At 44.2% G+C, this 18,716-nt stretch overlaps 1 protein-coding gene across 3 annotated transcripts in view; it reads left to right on the forward strand.

Moving 5' to 3' along the window:
* Positions 1 to 18,716, forward strand: part of TRAF2 (TNF receptor associated factor 2) — a 182,760-nt gene that overhangs the window by 130,173 nt on the left and 33,871 nt on the right. For all 3 annotated transcript variants that reach the window (XR_011023232.1, XM_068248957.1, XM_068248958.1), the window contains exon 6: positions 17,841 to 17,939. Coding sequence is in view for 2 of the 3 variants with exons in the window: in XM_068248957.1 (XP_068105058.1) it covers positions 17,841 to 17,939 (99 nt within the window). In the remaining variant the exon portion in view is untranslated. The remainder of the gene's footprint in view (positions 1 to 17,840; positions 17,940 to 18,716) is intronic.

Genomic DNA, 18,716 nt, shown 5'->3' on the forward strand with positions numbered 1-18,716 from the left:
GCTCGCATTTCCTTTAAATGCTGCACAGACTCAGATGTACAGTCCATATATGGGCTTGCAGGAAGATATACCGGTATATATATATATATATATATATATATATATATATATATATATATATATATATATATATATATATATATATATATATATGTGTGTGTAATGTTTATACAGATCATCTCATAATCATGGACATTAGTTCTAGTAATCAACACAGTCTTAAAAGGACATCTGTCGTGAGAGAGATTTGATGGCTGCCATTTTATTTTTTCCTTTTAAAGTATACCTGAACTCAGAACGTCCTCTCTGCTCTAAAAGATAAGCAACAGCATACTAACCTTTAAAGAAAAACATTTCTTTGTTACAGCTGATACAAATCCTGCAATAAATTTGCAATGTTTCTACTTCCTGCTTTCATGGAAGCAGACATATTGTTAATATCCTTTGCTTTCAAATGAGCTTATCTGCTGTGGTGGTCAGCTGACACAGCTGAGGGATCAAATTACAGCTTGTGAATAGACATAGATGAGTTAAATTATACAGGCTAAACTCTCTAAATACATACAGGTTGCATTTAAGTCCACGTTGTCTAGAGTGTACTGTGCAGGCGCAGAACTACTGCACCTGCACAGTACAGTCCGGACTGGCGATCATAGTGATCAGCAGCCATACGCGATGGCTGCTGATCACTGGGGGGGAGATGTCGGCTGTCATATGACAGCTTAATCTCCCCTCTCCAGTGCACAGGATCGCTTTGGGACGGGTCGTTAGCGCGGCCGTTGAATCAACGTCCAGTCAAGGCGGCCGCACCACCTGCTGGACGTAGATTCAAACTACGTCGGTACCCAAAAGGTTAATTTAGGAAATATGAAAAAAATTGCGATCAGACCAGTTTTCCTACACCACTCCGGTTAGGGAGGAGGGCACGACCAGCCCAATCAGTATTGTAGCATATAGAAATCCTGGACGGCCCTTCACGTGTTTAGAAACCTTTATTAGTACAAAAATAATCAGATCACACAGCAGCTGGGTTCCCCTATTAAAATCATAAAAACAGTAGCAAAGACCGAACTGGAGGGAGCGCTCCTTCCTATTAACACCACCTCTCACTATCAGGTTATTGCAGCCGAATGGTCGCCCAGCCTAAGCCTATGCCAACCCTGGCTGCCACCGATATAGTGAGTGTGTAGGTGGACCCACCACCGACGCACACCCTGAGGCCTCTAAGACACAGCAGCTGCCCTATTAACGTATACTTCAAACTGTCCTTGGATGGCTGTCTGTTGGTTGTCCAATCACTCAATATAACCGTCACTCAATTGCTTATTTCCTCTATTTCAGCATGATCCCTTTATATGCACTGTTTCTTTTCTTGCACAAGAGATGACAATGATTATCAGTTTGCCTGGGAACAGTCCTCCATAAATAAGTGTCATATGCAAACCCCGCAGGGCTGTGTGGTGTGACTCACGGCTCCCTGGGTGGAATGTTTCAGGGGAGGATCTCCTCGTTCTCCTCGTTCCTTGGCCGCTGTCCTAGATTTATGGCCGTCTGGAAAGAGAAATGTATTAAGAGAGGTATTGAGATTATGAGGATCATAGTACAAGAGGAAAACATACAGTTTGAAGAACTTAGGGTAGAACTGGAGGAAAGTAAGAAGATTTTAGATGTTTTTCAAACACATGCCAAATTTGACAAACTAAATAAACAACTAAAAATGGAAATAGACAAAAATCAAGCAAAAATTAAGAAAGAGAAACAACAAAAGTTTCATGAGGACGTTAAATCCTGGAATGAAGGTGAGTTTTATGAGTGCAAAAGAGGGAGACCTAGAAGCAGATCTAGAAACAGGTTGTTAAATCGAAGCCACACCGAAGAGAGGCCAGAGGAGTTGGGGGGTGATAAAGGGGTGTCTTTTTTAGAACAGGAAACCGAAGACGAAGACACAGACGCAGAGGAAGAGGTAGAAAGGGAGGTGGAAGGGCCCAGTGGGAAAGGGATCCTAAAAACACAGAAGGACAAGAACAAACAGAAAGACAAGGAGAAGGAGAAAGTGAGAGAGCCAGACAGGAAGACAAGGGCCCAATTGGCGAAGGTTCAGAAAGAGAAGTAACGTTAATGGGGAGCAATGTAATTAATCTGGCTAACATTTCCCTTGATGAGGATTCAATGTCGTTGTTGAGTAAGGGACTTTCATTTGCACCAGTTTGTGGGGGAGATGAGTTTACAGTATATCGGAATCTCTGTTTTTTCTTAAGGCGAGCCGCCCTGAAACTTAAGTTTGGGGAAGGGCAGAAAAAACATGCTACCCAGAATCAGACCCTGTCGGGGGTCCAGATGGACCTCTATGACGGGGCTCTCTTAAAGGGACTCCGAGCAGTGCAGAAACTATGGAAAGATGCACATCATTTTAAAGCTCTCTTTCTTCTCTTTCCAATGATATATAAACCGCCGCCCTACGCCTTTTAGTTTTCGCTATTTTCGCGATTAAAATTGCCGCGGCCGCGATTTCGATCGCGAAAATAGAGAAAACTAAAAGGCGTAGGGCAACGATTTAGGTGTCGCCAGAAAGAGGAGAAAGAGAGCTTTAAAACGATATCCATCAAGCCATAGTTATATTGTATTACACAGAACGACACTTTCCCCAGTGTCAGCAGCTCCATTCTGCTGAATGCAGCTGCTGACTTTGACAAAAAGTCGCCCTGTGTAATACAATATAACTATGGCTTGATGGATATCGTTTTAAAGCTCTCTTTCTCCTCTTTCTGACGACCCCTACATCGTCGCACTACGCCTTTTAGTTTTCTCTATTTTCGCGATCGAAATCGCGGCCGCGGCAATTTCAATCGCGAAAATAGCGAAAACTAAAAGGCGTAGGGCGGCGGTTTATATATCATTGGAAAGAGGAGAAAGAGAGCTTTAAAATGATGTGCATCTTTCCATAGTTTCTGCACTGCTCGGAGTCCCTTTAAGAGACCTGGAATCCCTAAAAGATGAAGGTACTAATGAAGGAACTATTGAGATGGTATCAGAGATCTTGAACCCTAACCCCACGGATGTAAAAAGAAAGTCCAAATATATGCCACCCTTGAACCATAATCTTAAATCCTTCAGAGATTTGGTACAACGAGATCTCTACAAAGTTAAATGGACACCATTAAGAGGGAAAGATAACTTAAAGCAGGGAGAAAGGGAGGCATTGGAAAGATTAAAACAAAGGGAAGATATCATTATAAGAGAGAGCGACAAGGGGGGCAATGTAGTCGACCTGTCGGCTGAGTATTATGAAAAAGAATGCTATAGACTCCTCAATGACTATGACACATACCAGAAGTTACATGAGAATCCCTTTTTAAAGAGTAACTGTCAGGCTGCAGAAGCTAATTTAAACCTCTATTCTCCTGTGTTAAACAGTTTAGAAGGAAGCCCAAAAGCAATTAGTGAAGATAAAAATCTCAGTTACCTTTGATGTGTGCTTATCAGCAAGTCTGTTTATTCTTAAGAAGACGCAAGCCGCATATCATACTGCAAAGCATTCTGGGGCTCTCCCCTTGGCTGCTAATGAGACGTTACAGCAGCTTGTAATAGCGTAGCACTGATAAATCTCGGGCAGACTACACTGCAGGAGTCAGCTATTGTTCCTAGCCACATGGCTCATTAATATTCACTGCACACTGTGTTGTTCAAGTACGAGTTATCTGTGATCAGGAAGCAGGCAGGACATGACGACACATTTGACAGAAAAACACGGAGCCTGCCATGAGCTGTCAGGAGCATCTATCTCTGCATATACTATATACAAATTCTGTGAAATCCAAACGTGGACAGTGAAATGCATATGTAATGTAAGTACAGCCAATATTTAGCTACTGATATATGTGTTTATTTTCTCTGAGACCTTATACCTAACAGCTCCTCTTTAATGATCAAACAAAAAATCAATGGTCTATTCAAGGAGGGAAAAATGTTGGGAGTGCTCACAAAGGAGGAAGCCAACTTCTGCGAAGTCAGCACTTTTCGGGTACCGGTTTTTTATATCATCCCTAAGGTCCAAAAAAGTCCCCCCCGGGCCGACCGATAGTATCGGGGATAGGGGGCCCAATGGAGAATCTGGGGAAATTTTTGGATGGAAAATTGAAAGGAATGGTGGAGGAACTTCCATCATATGTTAAGGATACCGGCGAAGTTTTGGCGGCGTTGGACGGCTTTGCAGTAAGCAAGGAGGACCTTTTGGTCAGTATTGACGTTGAAGGACTCTATACGTCAATTCCCCACGAAATCGGACTTGCAGCGGTGGCTTTCTACCTGAAAGAACACTTCCCAGACTCACTCTTGCACAACCAATTTCTGTTTGAAGCCCTTGAACTGCTTTTGAACTACAACTGCTTTGCCTTTAACGGGCGGTTCTACCGCCAGGCCAGGGGCACGTCGATGGGGGCATCCTGCGCCCCGGCATATGCATGCCTCCATTTGGGCCTCTGGGAGCGGCAGGATGTGTACCCTATGTGCCTCTTCCAGGAGCATACGCGGCTCTGGTTGAGGTACATAGATGACGTGGTCCTGGTCTGGCGGGGAACGGTAAAACTCTGGAGAAGTTTGTTGACCAATTAGGTCTGAATCAGAGGAATCTGAAGTTTACCTATGTCTGGAGTGAAGAGGTAATCACATTCCTGGATTTGACTATCAAAAAGGAAGCTGGGAAGTTGACTACCAGCACATTTAGAAAACCTTCTGCGGGCAATACCCTGCTCCACTTTTCGAGTCACCATCTCCCCTGCCAAAAAAGGTCTATACCAGGTGGGCAGTTCCATAGATTGAGACGGAACTGTGCGGCAGATTGGGACTTCGAGGGGGAGGCGGAAGACCTTCAGAAGAGACTACTAGCCAGGGGGTATCCCTTGGATCTCCTGGAAAGGGAAAAAGAGAGGATAAGGTCAAAACCAAGGGGGGGAATCTTGGATAAAATTAGAACAGGGTCCAAACCAGACATGATCAATAAGGGGAGGGGGGAACCTCTAAGATTTGTGACCACTTTTGGTTCTCATTGGTCCAGCCTACAAGAACTTTTGCAAAAGCATTGGCATGTGATGATGCTAGATCACAGATTACGTTCTATTATAGGAGAAAGACCATACATGACAGCAAGAAGAGCCCCTAACCTTAAGAATCAATTGGTAAGATCAGAATACAATAGCAAAAAGAAAGAAACGTGGTTGAGTGATTATCCAAAAAGCAGGGGAATGTTCAGTTGTGGTAACTGTAGGGTCTGTAGCTATGTTGAAAGAACAAAGGTCTTCAGAAATGCAAACAATACCAAAACTTACGAGATCAGGGATTTGATAACATGTTCCACAGAAAGAGTTGTTTATTGTATTGAGTGCCCCTGTGGTCTTATGTATATCGGAAAAACAAAAATAAAACTTGGAAAACGTATAGGTGAACATCTGACCAATATTGAGGAGGCAGATAAGGAAAGCCCCCTAGGTCAGCATTTCCAAGACTTTCACGGGGGGCGACCCACTGGCCTTCGATTTAAAGGAATAATTAAACAGAAAGTCTCAAATAGAGGTGGAGACATTGAGAATGATCTCTACAATATTGAAGCTACTTGGATCTACAGATTGGGGACACGAATTCCTCAGGGTTTGAACACTGACTTGAATTTAGCATATTTCTTATAGGAACTTACAGAAATCTGATACACCTCTGAAAAGGCAAGAAGAAATATTACTTTATTATTCGGTAGTGTTCCCCTTTAAACATAGAGGAGCCAGTTCTAGCTAATATGCCTGAATAGCGTGGTCCCTTTGCTTGGAGCATTATAATTATGGGGAGTTTCAGTTTGTTGTGCAACAAATGAGTGCTGTATAACTATGTAGAGGCACATATACTGACATTATTGAAAATGTGGGATAGAATTGATTCCCCTTGAAGATACGTATCTGAAAATATATGTCCTCTTCGACAAGCCCAGCCCCCTGAGGTTTTAAATAAAAGGACTACCTAAATCACACAGTACAACCCTCCATAGCTTTGACAAAGCCCCGTGGGCGGGGCGAAACGCGTCAGCGGGAGGAGCCAGAACTGCAGTGAGCGCTCACGTGACCCCGGACGTTTGGAGGATGGTTTCCGCGTCATGACCAGACGCCGCATACGGAAAGGATTATGCACGCGTCGGCCGGTCTAGCATCCACAGAGGCTCGCTCTTAGGAGCTGGAGCCTTGCTGATCGGCAGCGTGATCAACCACCCAAGACAGCGGCCAAGGAACGAGGAGATCCTCCCCTGAAACCTTCCACCCAGGGAGCCGTGAGTCACACCACACAGCCCTGCGGGGTTTGCATATGACACTTATTTATGGAGGACTGTTCCCAGGCAAACTGATAATCATTGTCATCTCTTGTGCAAGAAAAGAAACAGTGCATATAAAGGGATCATGCTGAAATAGAGGAAATAAGCAATTGAGTGACGGTTATATTGAGTGATTGGACAACCAACAGACAGCCATCCAAGGACAGTTTGAAGTATACGTTAATAGGGCAGCTGCTGTGTCTTAGAGGCCTCAGGGTGTGCGTCGGTGGTGGGTCCACCTACACACTCACTATATCGGTGGCAGCCAGGGTTGGCATAGGCTTAGGCTGGGCGACCATTCGGCTGCAATAACCTGATAGTGATAGGTGGTGTTAATAGGAAGGAGCGCTCCCTCCAGTTCTGTCTTTGCTACTGTTTTTATGATTTTAATAGGGGAACCCAGCTGCTGTGTGATCTGATTATTTTTGTACTAATAAAGGTTTCTAAACACGTGAAGGGCTGTCCAGGATTTCTATATGCTACCCAAAAGGTTAAGCTGTGCCGTTTTGATACAGCTGTAACTTTTTAATTACTTATCCCATCTTATAGTAGTAAAAATGTTTCTGTACCGTGTTAGCCAAACAAATTATGTAGGTAGAAAAAAAGTCTTGTAAAAGTAATACCTTTTAATGGCTAACTGATAAAGTAACTTTATCAGTTAACCATTAAAAGGTTCTACTTTTACAAGACTTTGTTTTTTTTTCTACTTGTGGTGCCATCTTGGTGATATATATCAGTTTTTTTTCCTTGTAAAATATAGGCTTTCTTTAGGCAATATTTTTCTCCCAAAATGCATAAAATACCCATTTTTTTCAATTTTTCACCCTTATTTATTTTCACATCACACGTCCCACAGTTAAGGACCCTTTCACACTGGGGTGGTGGGGTGCAATGAAAGTCTATGGAGACTTTCGTCCTGTAAAGTTATGATGCAACAGAAGTGACGTTTTCGCTGCATGTGTCTTCCCGGAAGTCATGATAGTCTATGGTGACTCATGGATTTTTTTTTTTAAAACTTACCGATGCAACGTCACTACGGACATACGTGGAAGCCTATTTTAACAATACGCTTCCGCATACCTGAAGCAGGAAGTGACGGCAAGTGTGCGTCATGTGCGCGTCACTTCCTGCTTGGCTGGTGGCTATTGCAGGGTGTTCCCTAAAGCCTTGTTTTTGACGGTGCATCAGGCGCAACACTTCACCAACGCTGATTTACAGTGTGAAACCAGCCTTATAAAATGAATTTTGTCCCTTCCTGATTAAAACGATAACCCATATGCCCTATTTTACTTCTAGCTGAGCTTACTTCTGTTATCCCCAGCCTGCGCATCATGGTCTATGGGTAAAAGTTTTAGAGGCAGAGGATCAGCAGGACAGCCAGGCAATGTGCATTATTTAAAGGAAATAAATATGGCAGCCTCCATAAATCTCTCACCTGGTGTTCAATAATGGCAACATTGTTACCTAGGGCTCTTTCACATTAGATGTAACACGTACGTCGTACGAACACCATTTCGTGCAGGTGTTCCTGACACACTGTGGGGTCCATTTTAAAGGAGAACTGTAATGAGAGGTATATGTAGGCTGCCATATTTATTTCTTTTTAAGCAATACCAGTTGCCTGGCTATTCAGCTAATCCTCTGCCTTTAATACTTTCAGCCATAGGCCCTGAACAAGCATGCAGCAGATCAGGTGTTTCTGACAAATTTAGACAGATATGACAAGATTAGCTGCATGCTGGTTCCTGGTGTGATTCAGACACTTCTTTAGGCAAATAGACCATCAGGGCTGCCAGGCAACTGGTATTGCTTAAAAGGAAATAAATATGGCAGCCTCCATATCCCTCTCACTACAGTTCTCCTTTAAGGAGAACACCGGCTGCTCCATCACAATGAACCCGGCAGGAAATGGCGTATGTTGTGTGTTAAAGTGTTCCTGGCCGCATTACATCACAAGGCACGTAAACACTTTAAACGCCTTCTGTTCTGTGAACGGTAACCTGAAAATCAATGGACTGTCATGTTATCATGCACATCGCACACAATGTGCGGTGCGTCATAAATGTCAGCACCACACATGGGCGTGAGTGGGGCCTTAAAATTCTTATGAAGTGAGCAGGGTTTTATGTAGTGGTTATAATTAGTAACTATTGTTTGCTCAGCGCTGTTCATGGAAGAGACCATAATATTTCAGCCCTATTGTGTCATAAAGCGCACAGAAAGCTTCCAAGGTTTGAGACACTCCTGTCTCCACTTAAAAAAAGAACTGTATTGACAACATAATGAATAACATTGACTATGATTTTTTTACAATATTCATGTATAAATTATTTCCTGAGGGTTTGTCCATTGTTAAAGGGACCCTGAGCAGTAAATAAAAGTAGAAATCGGGACTTACCTGGGGCTTCCTCCAGCCCCCCCCGTAGCCCTCGGCATCCTCTGGGTCCCTTCCGTGGTCCCGCTTGCAGCTCCAGTACTTCAGCAACTTTGGCTGAAGTCGCCCATGCGCGCTCCCAGAGGGCATCCTGCGCGTCATCACGCTGGCCGCTGTAACAGTCCTGCGCATTCTCTAAGACTGAACGGGGCATGCGCAGGACACTTACTGTGACAAGCAAGATGAGGCGTTGGGTGTGCGCATGGGTGGCTGAATTATCGGAACTGCCAGCGGTATCACAGAAGGGACCCAGAGGATGCCGGGGGCTACGGGGGGGGGGGGGGGGGGGGGTGTATGGGAGCCCCGATTTTCAGTATATGCCTCTACTCGGGGTCCCTTTTAAAAGATATCAAATATGTTGAGTGACGGATGTGTTGTGGCAGAGGATTCCAGAGGAAGGGTGAAGCACGTGAGTATACGTGAAGGCGAGGAGGTGATTGTACAGGAGGACAAAAGGAGGTCATGTGCAGATCTGGTGATCTCTGTGGAATGTTTGGTTTTTAAAATTCCGAAGTCAGTACAAAAAATATGCAAACAGATAATAAGTTAGATTAACCACCCCTTCAAAAGTACAGAAGCAAATTATTAAATAGAATCATGGTTTAAAGGGACTCAGAGCTAACGAAAATAAAGATTTACACATACCTGAGGCTTCCTCCAGCTCCATACGCTCCGATCACTCCCACACCGCCGTCCTCAGTCTTCTCGTAGCGCGGATACCAGGTCCCCGCACTTCCGTCAGTCGGAGCCAGTCTACGCAGGAGAAGTGCACTCTTTGCGTATCTCTCCAGCAGCTGCTGGAGAGATAGGTAGACGGCGCACTTCTCTTACGTCAGACTGGCTCCGACTGACGGAAGTGCTAGGACAGATATCGGCGCTGCAGAAGACTGAGGACGGCGGTGTGGGAGTGATCGGAGCGTATGGAGCTGGAGGAAGCCCCAGGTATGTATATAAATCTTTTTAGTTTCCTGAGTTCTGGTACGCTTTAAGAGCTCGTGCTAGCAAATCAAGTGTCAGAAGACGTAACCTTTAATTACAATTTTTCATAAATAATCCATCCAATATGACAAGCGAAGTAAAAAGTTCATTAGTCACATGATGTTGGCATCAAATCGATGAAGACTTGTTGTTCTGGACGATGGTTATTGTACGTGTTGATATACAGTCCTGGCCAAAAGTTTTGACTGTCAAAAATATTAGTTTTCACAAAGTTTGCTGCTAAACTGCTTTTAGATCTTTGCTTCAGTTGTTTATGTGATGTACTGAAATATAATTATAAGCGCTTCATACGTTTCAAAGGCCTTTATTGACAATTACATGAGATTTATGCAAAGAGTCAGTATTTGCAGTGTTGGCCCTTCATTTTTAGGACCTCAGCAATTCGGCTGGGCATGCTCTCAATCAACTTCTGGGCCAAATCCTGACTGATAGCAACCCATTCTTTCATAATCCCTTCTTTTGAGTTTCTCAGAATTAGTTGGTTTTTGTTTGTCCACCCGCCTCTTGAAGAATGACCACAAGTTCTCAATGGGATTAAGATCTGGGGAGTTTCCAGGCCATGGACCCAAAATTTCATTGTTTTGGTCCCCAAGCCACTTTTGCCTTATGACACGGTGCTCCATCATGCTGGAAAATGTATTGTTCTTCACCAAACTGTTGTTGGATTGTTGGAAGAAGTTGCTGTTGGAGGGTGTTTTGGTTCCATTCTTTATTCGTGGCTGTGTTTTTTGGCAAAATAGTGAGTGAGCCCACTCCCTTGGATGAGAAGCAACCCCACACATGACTGGTGTCAGGATGCTTTACTGTTGGCATTACACAGGACTGATGGTAGCGCTCACCTTTTCTTCCCCTGACAAGCCTTTTTCCAGATGCCCCAAACAATTGGAAAGGGGCTTTTTTGGAGAATATGACTTTGCCCCAGTCCTCAGCAGTCCAGTCACCATACTTTCTGCAGAAGATCAATCTGTGCCTGATGTTTTTTTGGGAGAGAAGTGGCTTCTTTGCTGCCCTTCTTGACACCAGGCCATCTTCCAAAAGTCTTCGCCTCACTGTGCATGCAGATGCTCTCACACCTGCTTGCAGCCATTCCTGAGCAACCTCTGCACTGGTTGCACTCCGATCCCGCAGCTGAATCCTCTTTAGGAGACGACCCTGGCACTTGCTGGACTTTCTTGGACGCCCTGAAGCATTCTTAACAAGAACTGAACCTCTTTTCTTGACGGTCTTGATGATCGTATAAATTGTTGATTTAGGTGCAATCTTGGTAGCCACAATATCCTTGCATGTGAAGCCATTTTTATGCAACGCAATGATAGCTGCATGCGTTTCTTTGCTGGTCACCATGGTTACAATGGAAGATCAATGATTACAAGCATCACCCTCCCTTTTTACATGTCAAGTCTGCCATTCTAACCCAATCAGCCTAATGTTCTCCAGCCTTGTGCTCGTCAACATTCTCACCTGAGTTAACAAGATGATTACTGAAATGATCTCAGCAGGTCCTTTAATGACAGCAATGAAATGCAGTGGAAAGGTTTTTTTGGGATTCAGTAAATTTTCATGGCTATGCAATTCATCTGGATCCCTCCAATCAGCGGGGAGGGAAGGGACGCGGGCGGGGACCGGAGCTATGGAGGAGGCGGGGAGCGGCAGAGACTGACAGATCCAGAGGTAAACAGCCGGCTGTGACATGCTGTGTGTCGACAGCTCACCGTTTGATTTATGGGGGCATAGCAGGGGGGGGCTTAGGGGGGGGGATCGGTATAGCAGAGGCTGGGCAGTATATGCAGACCCAGCCTCTGTGTGATGATAGCATTCTTAGAACCCACCTCGGGTTCTCTTAAAGCACCAACTTTTCTAATTTCGAATATTTTTGACAGTCTCAAAACTTTTGGCCAGGACTGCAGCTGAAGTCTCTCTTGACTGGCTGGCCACAATTATATGATCACTTCTCACTTCTTTAACGATGTGAAAATGAACTTTAATGACCTCCTTTTTTTTATTTTTTATTTATTTTTATTTTTTTTTAGTACTGCTGACATGCTTAGTCAGATCGTGTGAAATCTCAAAGGCTAAGTGACCTTTTCGCCTTTATAAAAAAACTTGAATATCTAAAAAAAACCTATTAAAGATAGTTTTCTTTTTTTTCAGCACAAATGAGCGCTAACATAGCACCGCCCAACCATGCGATCATCTGCAAAACGAAGCAGCACCCATTTTAAAGGAACACTATGGCAAAGTAGACAGGAAAAATCTGACAGAACCGACAAGTTTGGGGCCAGTCCATCTCCTCATGGGGAATTCTCAGGGTTTTCTTTATTTTTAACAGCATTTCCTGAATAGTAGTTGCAAAGTCTAAGGGCTCATTTCCACTAGGTGCGGTGCGATGCGGCTACATAGCCGCATCACACCGCAGGTGTCCTGAAACACATGCACGCCAGTGGAACAGTTTCCACTGCGTGCATGCTGTGCGGAGCGGTGCGATCCGATAATCTGCAGCATGCTGCAGATTTTCGCACGCCCGCATCCGCCCGCAGCCGTGTCCCAGCTCCTCAATACACTTCCGCATTGGAGATGCGGAAGTGATGCGATGCGGCTGCGTAGCCACACTTGCATCACTTCGCAAATGGAAACACGGCCAAACTGAGAAAATAGTGTGCAAGTGAGTAGGGAGGCCGGCTGGTATCTTGCCATTTTGGTAGTTAAACTGCTGTTCAGGAAATGCTGTTGAAAACAAAGAAAACCTTGAGAACACCCCATGAGGAGATGGACTGGCCCAAAACCTGTCGGTTCTGTCTTTCAGATTTTAACTGCCTACTTTTAGTACTTAATAGTGCTCCTTTAAATGAGCTGAACAGCCTCTGTCTTGTTCAAAGTTGTGCTCATGCATATGGGAACTATGCTCACCCTGTTGAGTGCCCAGGATTTAAAGCAGACCTGAACTCAGAACTTTCTCTCTGTTCTAAAAGATAAGCAACAACATAATAACATTTAAAGAAAAATATTTCTTTGTTTCAGCTGATTTAAATCCTGCAATAAATATGCAGTGTGCCTACTTCTTGCTTTCATGGAAGCAGACATGGGGTTAACATTCTATGCTTACAAATTAGCTGCTCTGCCGAGGCAGCAAGCTGACACAGCCGAGAGATCAAATTACAACTTGTGGTTAGTCACAGATGAAGAGAAATTAGACAGGCTAAACTCTCTAAATACATACAGGGTACATTTCTCTATGTTTTCCTTCTGTCCTGTGCAAGAGTTCAGGTTACATACAATCATTAACCCTCTGATCTCTGAAACAAGTTATTTTTTCGTAGGTCCACCATGAACCAATGAGAATTGTTCGGGGGGGGGCGGCTGCCCTAAACTTCTGGGCTTTGATGCCATGCAATGAACTGTATGGCGGCCGTGGAACTTAAAATCCAAGGGACAGATGAGACATTTTCTCGCCGCGAGGAGCCTACTGTGAACGGACACTATGCGCTGCCTTAGGCCTCCATTATTATTATTATTATTTAGTATTTATATAGCGCTGACATCTTCCACAGAGCTGTACAGAGTATATAGATTTAAATGAGTGGCCTGTGCGCTCCTCCAAACTATCTCTCCTCACTAATACAAACTACAACGCGGATTACTGCAACCCCCAATGCCAGCTCAGTGCTATATTATGTGTGAAGTGCTGGATCGCTACACCTTGGGGGGTGTCAACCACCCTAAACAATAGAAAAGTAAAAGGTGAAGCGCTCAACAACACCCACACAATGACACAAAACTTCTTGCAAGGACAGAAATAAAATCCCAGCAAAACGATAGGTACTGTTAGTACAGCACTAATCTAGTAGATATCACAATATTAATTAAGCATCATTCCATAATTCATACAGTGGGGCATACAATGGAAAAGTCCGCCTATGAAAAAAGGATTAATCAATAATTCTCTAAACCACTGGCTTCCATCTAGATACACAATCCACTTGAATTGGATCCAGGAAAAGTTCCACAGCACAAATAAAGTTCACAGTACTTGACTTTGAAATCCCCCTAATTGCAACGATCCATATAGGTAGGCTGAAGTACTCTTACCATCAACAGTGGCTGATTATATTACAGATCAGCAGACAAGGCATGCATGTATGTGTAGTTCCTTGACCTGGACTCCCCTTCTTCCTAAGTAAGGCTCAAACAAAAGGACAACATAGCGTAATCCTATTTCAACATCAGATCAAAACCACCACCAGTGCTCACAGCGTGTCTCCTTTAGTTCTAATGGCCCGTACTCACGGGCTGCAGAAGTGGCCTGTCGCCAGCACACGTGAGCGTGCTAGCGACAGGCCGGCGACAGCTTCTCTCCAGGTCCCTCCGCGTACACACGCGGAAGAGGGACCAGCGGCGAGACGGAAGCTGTCGCCGACGTTCCTCCTCCCCCCGCCGGAGGCTTCATTCCCCTCAATGGAGGTTGCTGTCGCTAGTCCGCGTACTCACGCGGACTAGCGACAGTTGCGGCGGAGGTGCGGCGGCGACTGTTGCCATGCGATTGAAACTTTCAATCGCATGGCGACAAGAGCGGCGGGCGACAGTTCGGGGTGCGCGCGTGTGCGACGGCCCATACTCACGGGCGACCTGTCGCCGCAACACGCGCGCGCCGCGTGTTGAGGCGACAAAAGTCCCTCGTGAGTATGGGCCATAACACCACAGTGAACAATGGGAAGAATGCACGCTCACCTATTACACTGGCTGATCCTGTGCTGACCAGCTATGCACGCTTTCTAATTGGAAGGTTCTTCAAACTGTATCCAGACCTTTAAAACTCCCTTTATTGAGCGTCTCAGCTGCGGTGTGTGGAGACGCTCAATGAAGGAGGCGGCGGTGAGGACGTCCTAATGTTTTATATGCGCATAGATCTTTTTAACACATGTGAGTGCAATATTTTGTAATCTTTTTACTTATTAAACGGAATTATTCTATGGGAGCACTGTCTTCTGAGTTTTAAAGGTCTGGATACAGTTTGAAGAACCTTCCAATTAGAAAGCGTGCATAGCTGGTCAGCACAGGATCAGCCAGTGTAATAGGTGAGCGTGCATTCTTCCCATTGTTCACTGTGGTGTTAGAACTAAAGGAGACACGCTGTGAGCACTGGTGGTGGTTTTGATCTGATGTTGAAATAGGATTACGCTATGTTGTCCTTTTGTTTGAGCCTTACTTAGGAAGAAGGGGAGTCCAGGTCAAGGAACTACACATACATGCATGCCTTGTCTGCTGATCTGTAATATAATCAGCCACTGTTGATGGTAAAGGTGCCCATACACTCGTCAGATTGGCAGCAGATAGATAAGAAATGCATCTGATGATCTATCTGATGCGTTTTTAGAACATTTTTTACCAGGATAGAATTCCAATAGATTTCAGTTTGAAATCTATTGAAATTCGATCTGATGGCATTTTTTTGCCATCAGATTTCCATTAAGGCCAATGCAAACTGATAAGCAATCTCATCAGATCGACCTAAATTTTCCATCCTGCCAGTTCGATGGAAATCCATCGAAATCGATCGAAATCGGCCATCGATCGGTCGATTGGCCAACCGATTTGCAAACGATCAATCGATCGACCGATCGGGATCGATCGGTCGGCCAGGAAATCGGCTGAGTGTATGGGCCCCTTAAGAGTACTTCAGCCTACCTATATGGATCGTTGCAATTAGGGGGATTTCAAAGTCAAGTACTGTGAACTTTATTTGTGCTGTGGAACTTTTCCTGGATCCAATTCAAGTGGATTGTGTATCTAGATGGAAGCCAGTGGTTTAGAGAATTATTGATTACCGGTAATCCTTTTTTCATAGGCGGACTTTTCCATTGTATGCCCCACTGTATGAATTATGGAATGATGCTTAATTAATATTGTGATATCTACTAGATTAGTGCTGTACTAACAGTACCTATCGTTTTGCTGGGATTTTATTTCTGTCCTTGCAAGAAGTTTTGTGTCATTGTGTGGGTGTTGTTGAGCGCTTCACCTTTTACTTTTCTATTGTACAGAGTATATAGTCTTGTCGCTACCTGTCCCCTCAGAGGAGCTCACAATCTAATCCCTACCATAGTCCTATGTATATGTATGTATGTATTGTGTAGTGTATGTGTTGCAGTCTAGGGCCATTTTAGGGGGGAGCCAATTAACCTATCTGTATGTTTTGGGGATGTGGGAGGAAACCGGAGTGCTCAGAGGAAACCCACGCAGACACGGAGAGAACATACAAACTCCTTGCAGATGTTGTCCTGGCAGGGACACGAACCAGGGACCCATCGCTGCAAGGCGAGAGCACTAACCACTACGCCACCTACTCCATTGGCCTCAATTCACTAAGCTTTATCAAACACTTTATCAAACATTTGCTAATTTACCTCATGAGTAAAGTCTAATTTTGAATTCACTAAGGTGTTATAGATTTATTGAACATTTTATCAATAAAACATTTGATAAATATATAACACCTTAGTGAATTCAAAATTACATTTTACCCATGAGGTAAATTTCAAACGTTTGATAAAGTGTTTGATAAAGCTTAGTGAATTGAGGCCAATATTGTGTCCAATTTGCAGCTGTGGAAAAATGAAGCAGGTCAGGACTTTGCATTTGCGGTCTGGTGTTATAGTGCCTTGTACTCTGTGAGAAATGTATATTTTATACTTGTGTACCGTACTGTATACCCTCGAATATAAGTCGACCTTTTGTATAAGTCTACTCCAATATTCAACCCTCTTAAGCTGGAACTTTTTATTGACTCAAGTAGAAGTCTACCCAGCAAAGTCAATGGCTGCACTTGGGGACCAGGAGGGGTTAACATCTGCACTTGGGGACTAGCAGGGATTGACTGCACTGCATACTGTATTGTAGTCATTAACCCCTCCTGTCTAAGTGTAGCCACAAACTCCTCCAGGCCCCCAAGTGCTGCAATTATTTACTTTCCTTCCTGCAGCCCAATATCTTTTCCCCTGCCCTTTCCTTGTTAATTGTTGTGGCCAGGACCTTCTTACCTGTGTTTTCTTGGCATTTACTTGATCAAGAAAGTGTCACTTACCACAGGGTAAATTGCTGCAAATGGAAATGTCACGAATAATACACACAGTGTTGCTCTTGACTCATGTATAAGTCCCCCTTACCTGTATTTAGTGAGTCAGACCTAAATTTCTAGACTTATAGTCGAGTATATACAGTATTTTAAGTTTAACAATTTTTGTGATACTTCTTTAAAGTAATTGAAAGAGGAACTATATCTCAGTATTGAACTTCATCCTAGTCAGTATCCGATACCTCCTTTCCCATGAGAAATCTTTACTTTTTCTCTAGTAGATCATCGGGGGGAGGGGTCTGTGTGGCTGATATTGTGGTGAAACCCCACCCACAGTGTGACGTCATCATGACCACGGTCCTGACAGTTTGCTCTCATGGATCTCTTTGCATTGTGGGAAATAATGGCGTTTTCCAACTGCCAAGTAAGCAGTATCTCCCTCTGTGCATAGAACTCTCAGTAACGAACATTCCGTACAGATCGCCTGGCAAGACTAAAGATGTCACCATCTGTGATACATTTCAGAATGTATATCAAGCTGAAGAAAGACTTTACAGTGGGCAAACACTGACTAATTTATAAATGAATATTGTGAAAAATAAAAGTTATTAATTACACTAGTTTTACTATAGTTCCTTTTTAAAGCGGTCCTGAACTCCAAAATTCCTCTCTGCTCTAAAAGATAAGCAACAGCATAATAACCTTTTTAAAGAAAAAAAATATTTCTTTGTTACAGTTGATAGAAATCCTGCAATAAATCTGCAGTGTGTCTACTTCCTGCTTTCATGGACGCTGACACAGCTGAGAGATCAAGTTACACTTGTGATTAGTCACAGATGATTGGGAATTTGACAGGCTAAACTCTCTCAATACATACAGGGTGCATTTATCTCTGTTTTCCTTCTGTCCTGTGGAGGAGTTCAGGTATAGCGTGAATGTGAAAAGAAATGACTGTACAATGTCTCATCTGTGGATTCTGTCGTTCTCAGGCGTTTCCGGATAATGCAGCGAGGAGAGAGGTGGAGGGTCTGCCTGCTGTATGCTCTATTAATGGCTGCAGTTGGAGAGGCACCATCAAGGAGTATGAGGTGAGTCTGCAGTCCCCGCTTTCTGCATTAGTGTCACATGTGACGTTCCATGATTTGGTGGGTTGTCATAATGTCCAGCAGGATTTCTCTACAGAGCTGGCTGTGCTTTATGGAAAGCACTCTAATTTCTCTGTCTGCCACATTGTGACTGTCCTGTCTTGAGGTGGGCAGCAGAGACTGGAACAGCTGCTTGTATTGTTATTGGATGAACAGGGGGATGTTCTGCAATTACTCCTTTTACTTTTGTTGCTGGCACAGGACAGACGCTGGAATGACTCATGCAGCTCACAGTTCTATGGCTAGTGATGAAAGGATAAGCTCTGATCACATGACCACCGCAGCTGGCCTGATCACCAAGGCAGGATTTACCATAAGGCTTTGTAGGCTTGTGCCTACAGGTGCCTGATGGAAAGGCGGCTCCCTCCCCTCCCAGAGCACCTCCCTCCTATCTTATGCTGAGTCCTGATGAGAGTGTAAATGAGAGGTTACTCACCTGGGTCTCGGCAACTGACGAGATCTCCCTCTAGCTACTTACTTAATATTAACCACTTGATGCCCACAGTGCTAACCCCCCCCCCCCCCCCCCTAAAGACTAGGCTCTTTTTTGTTATGCTGGGCTGTGCAGGCTTTTAAGCCTCCTGCACAGCCCAGCTTGGGAGCCCAGCGATCGGACTCGCCTCCTTTTTTTTGTTCCTAAGGGAACATGCCGTCGGAGGGGTCCGATCGCTGCGGCACTTTGTTTATTTTTATTTGCTGAAGCCTCTATGAGGCTCGCTC

The sequence above is a fragment of the Hyperolius riggenbachi genome, chromosome 8, assembly GCF_040937935.1.
Source record: "Hyperolius riggenbachi isolate aHypRig1 chromosome 8, aHypRig1.pri, whole genome shotgun sequence".
Lineage (NCBI taxonomy): Eukaryota > Metazoa > Chordata > Amphibia > Anura > Hyperoliidae > Hyperolius > Hyperolius riggenbachi.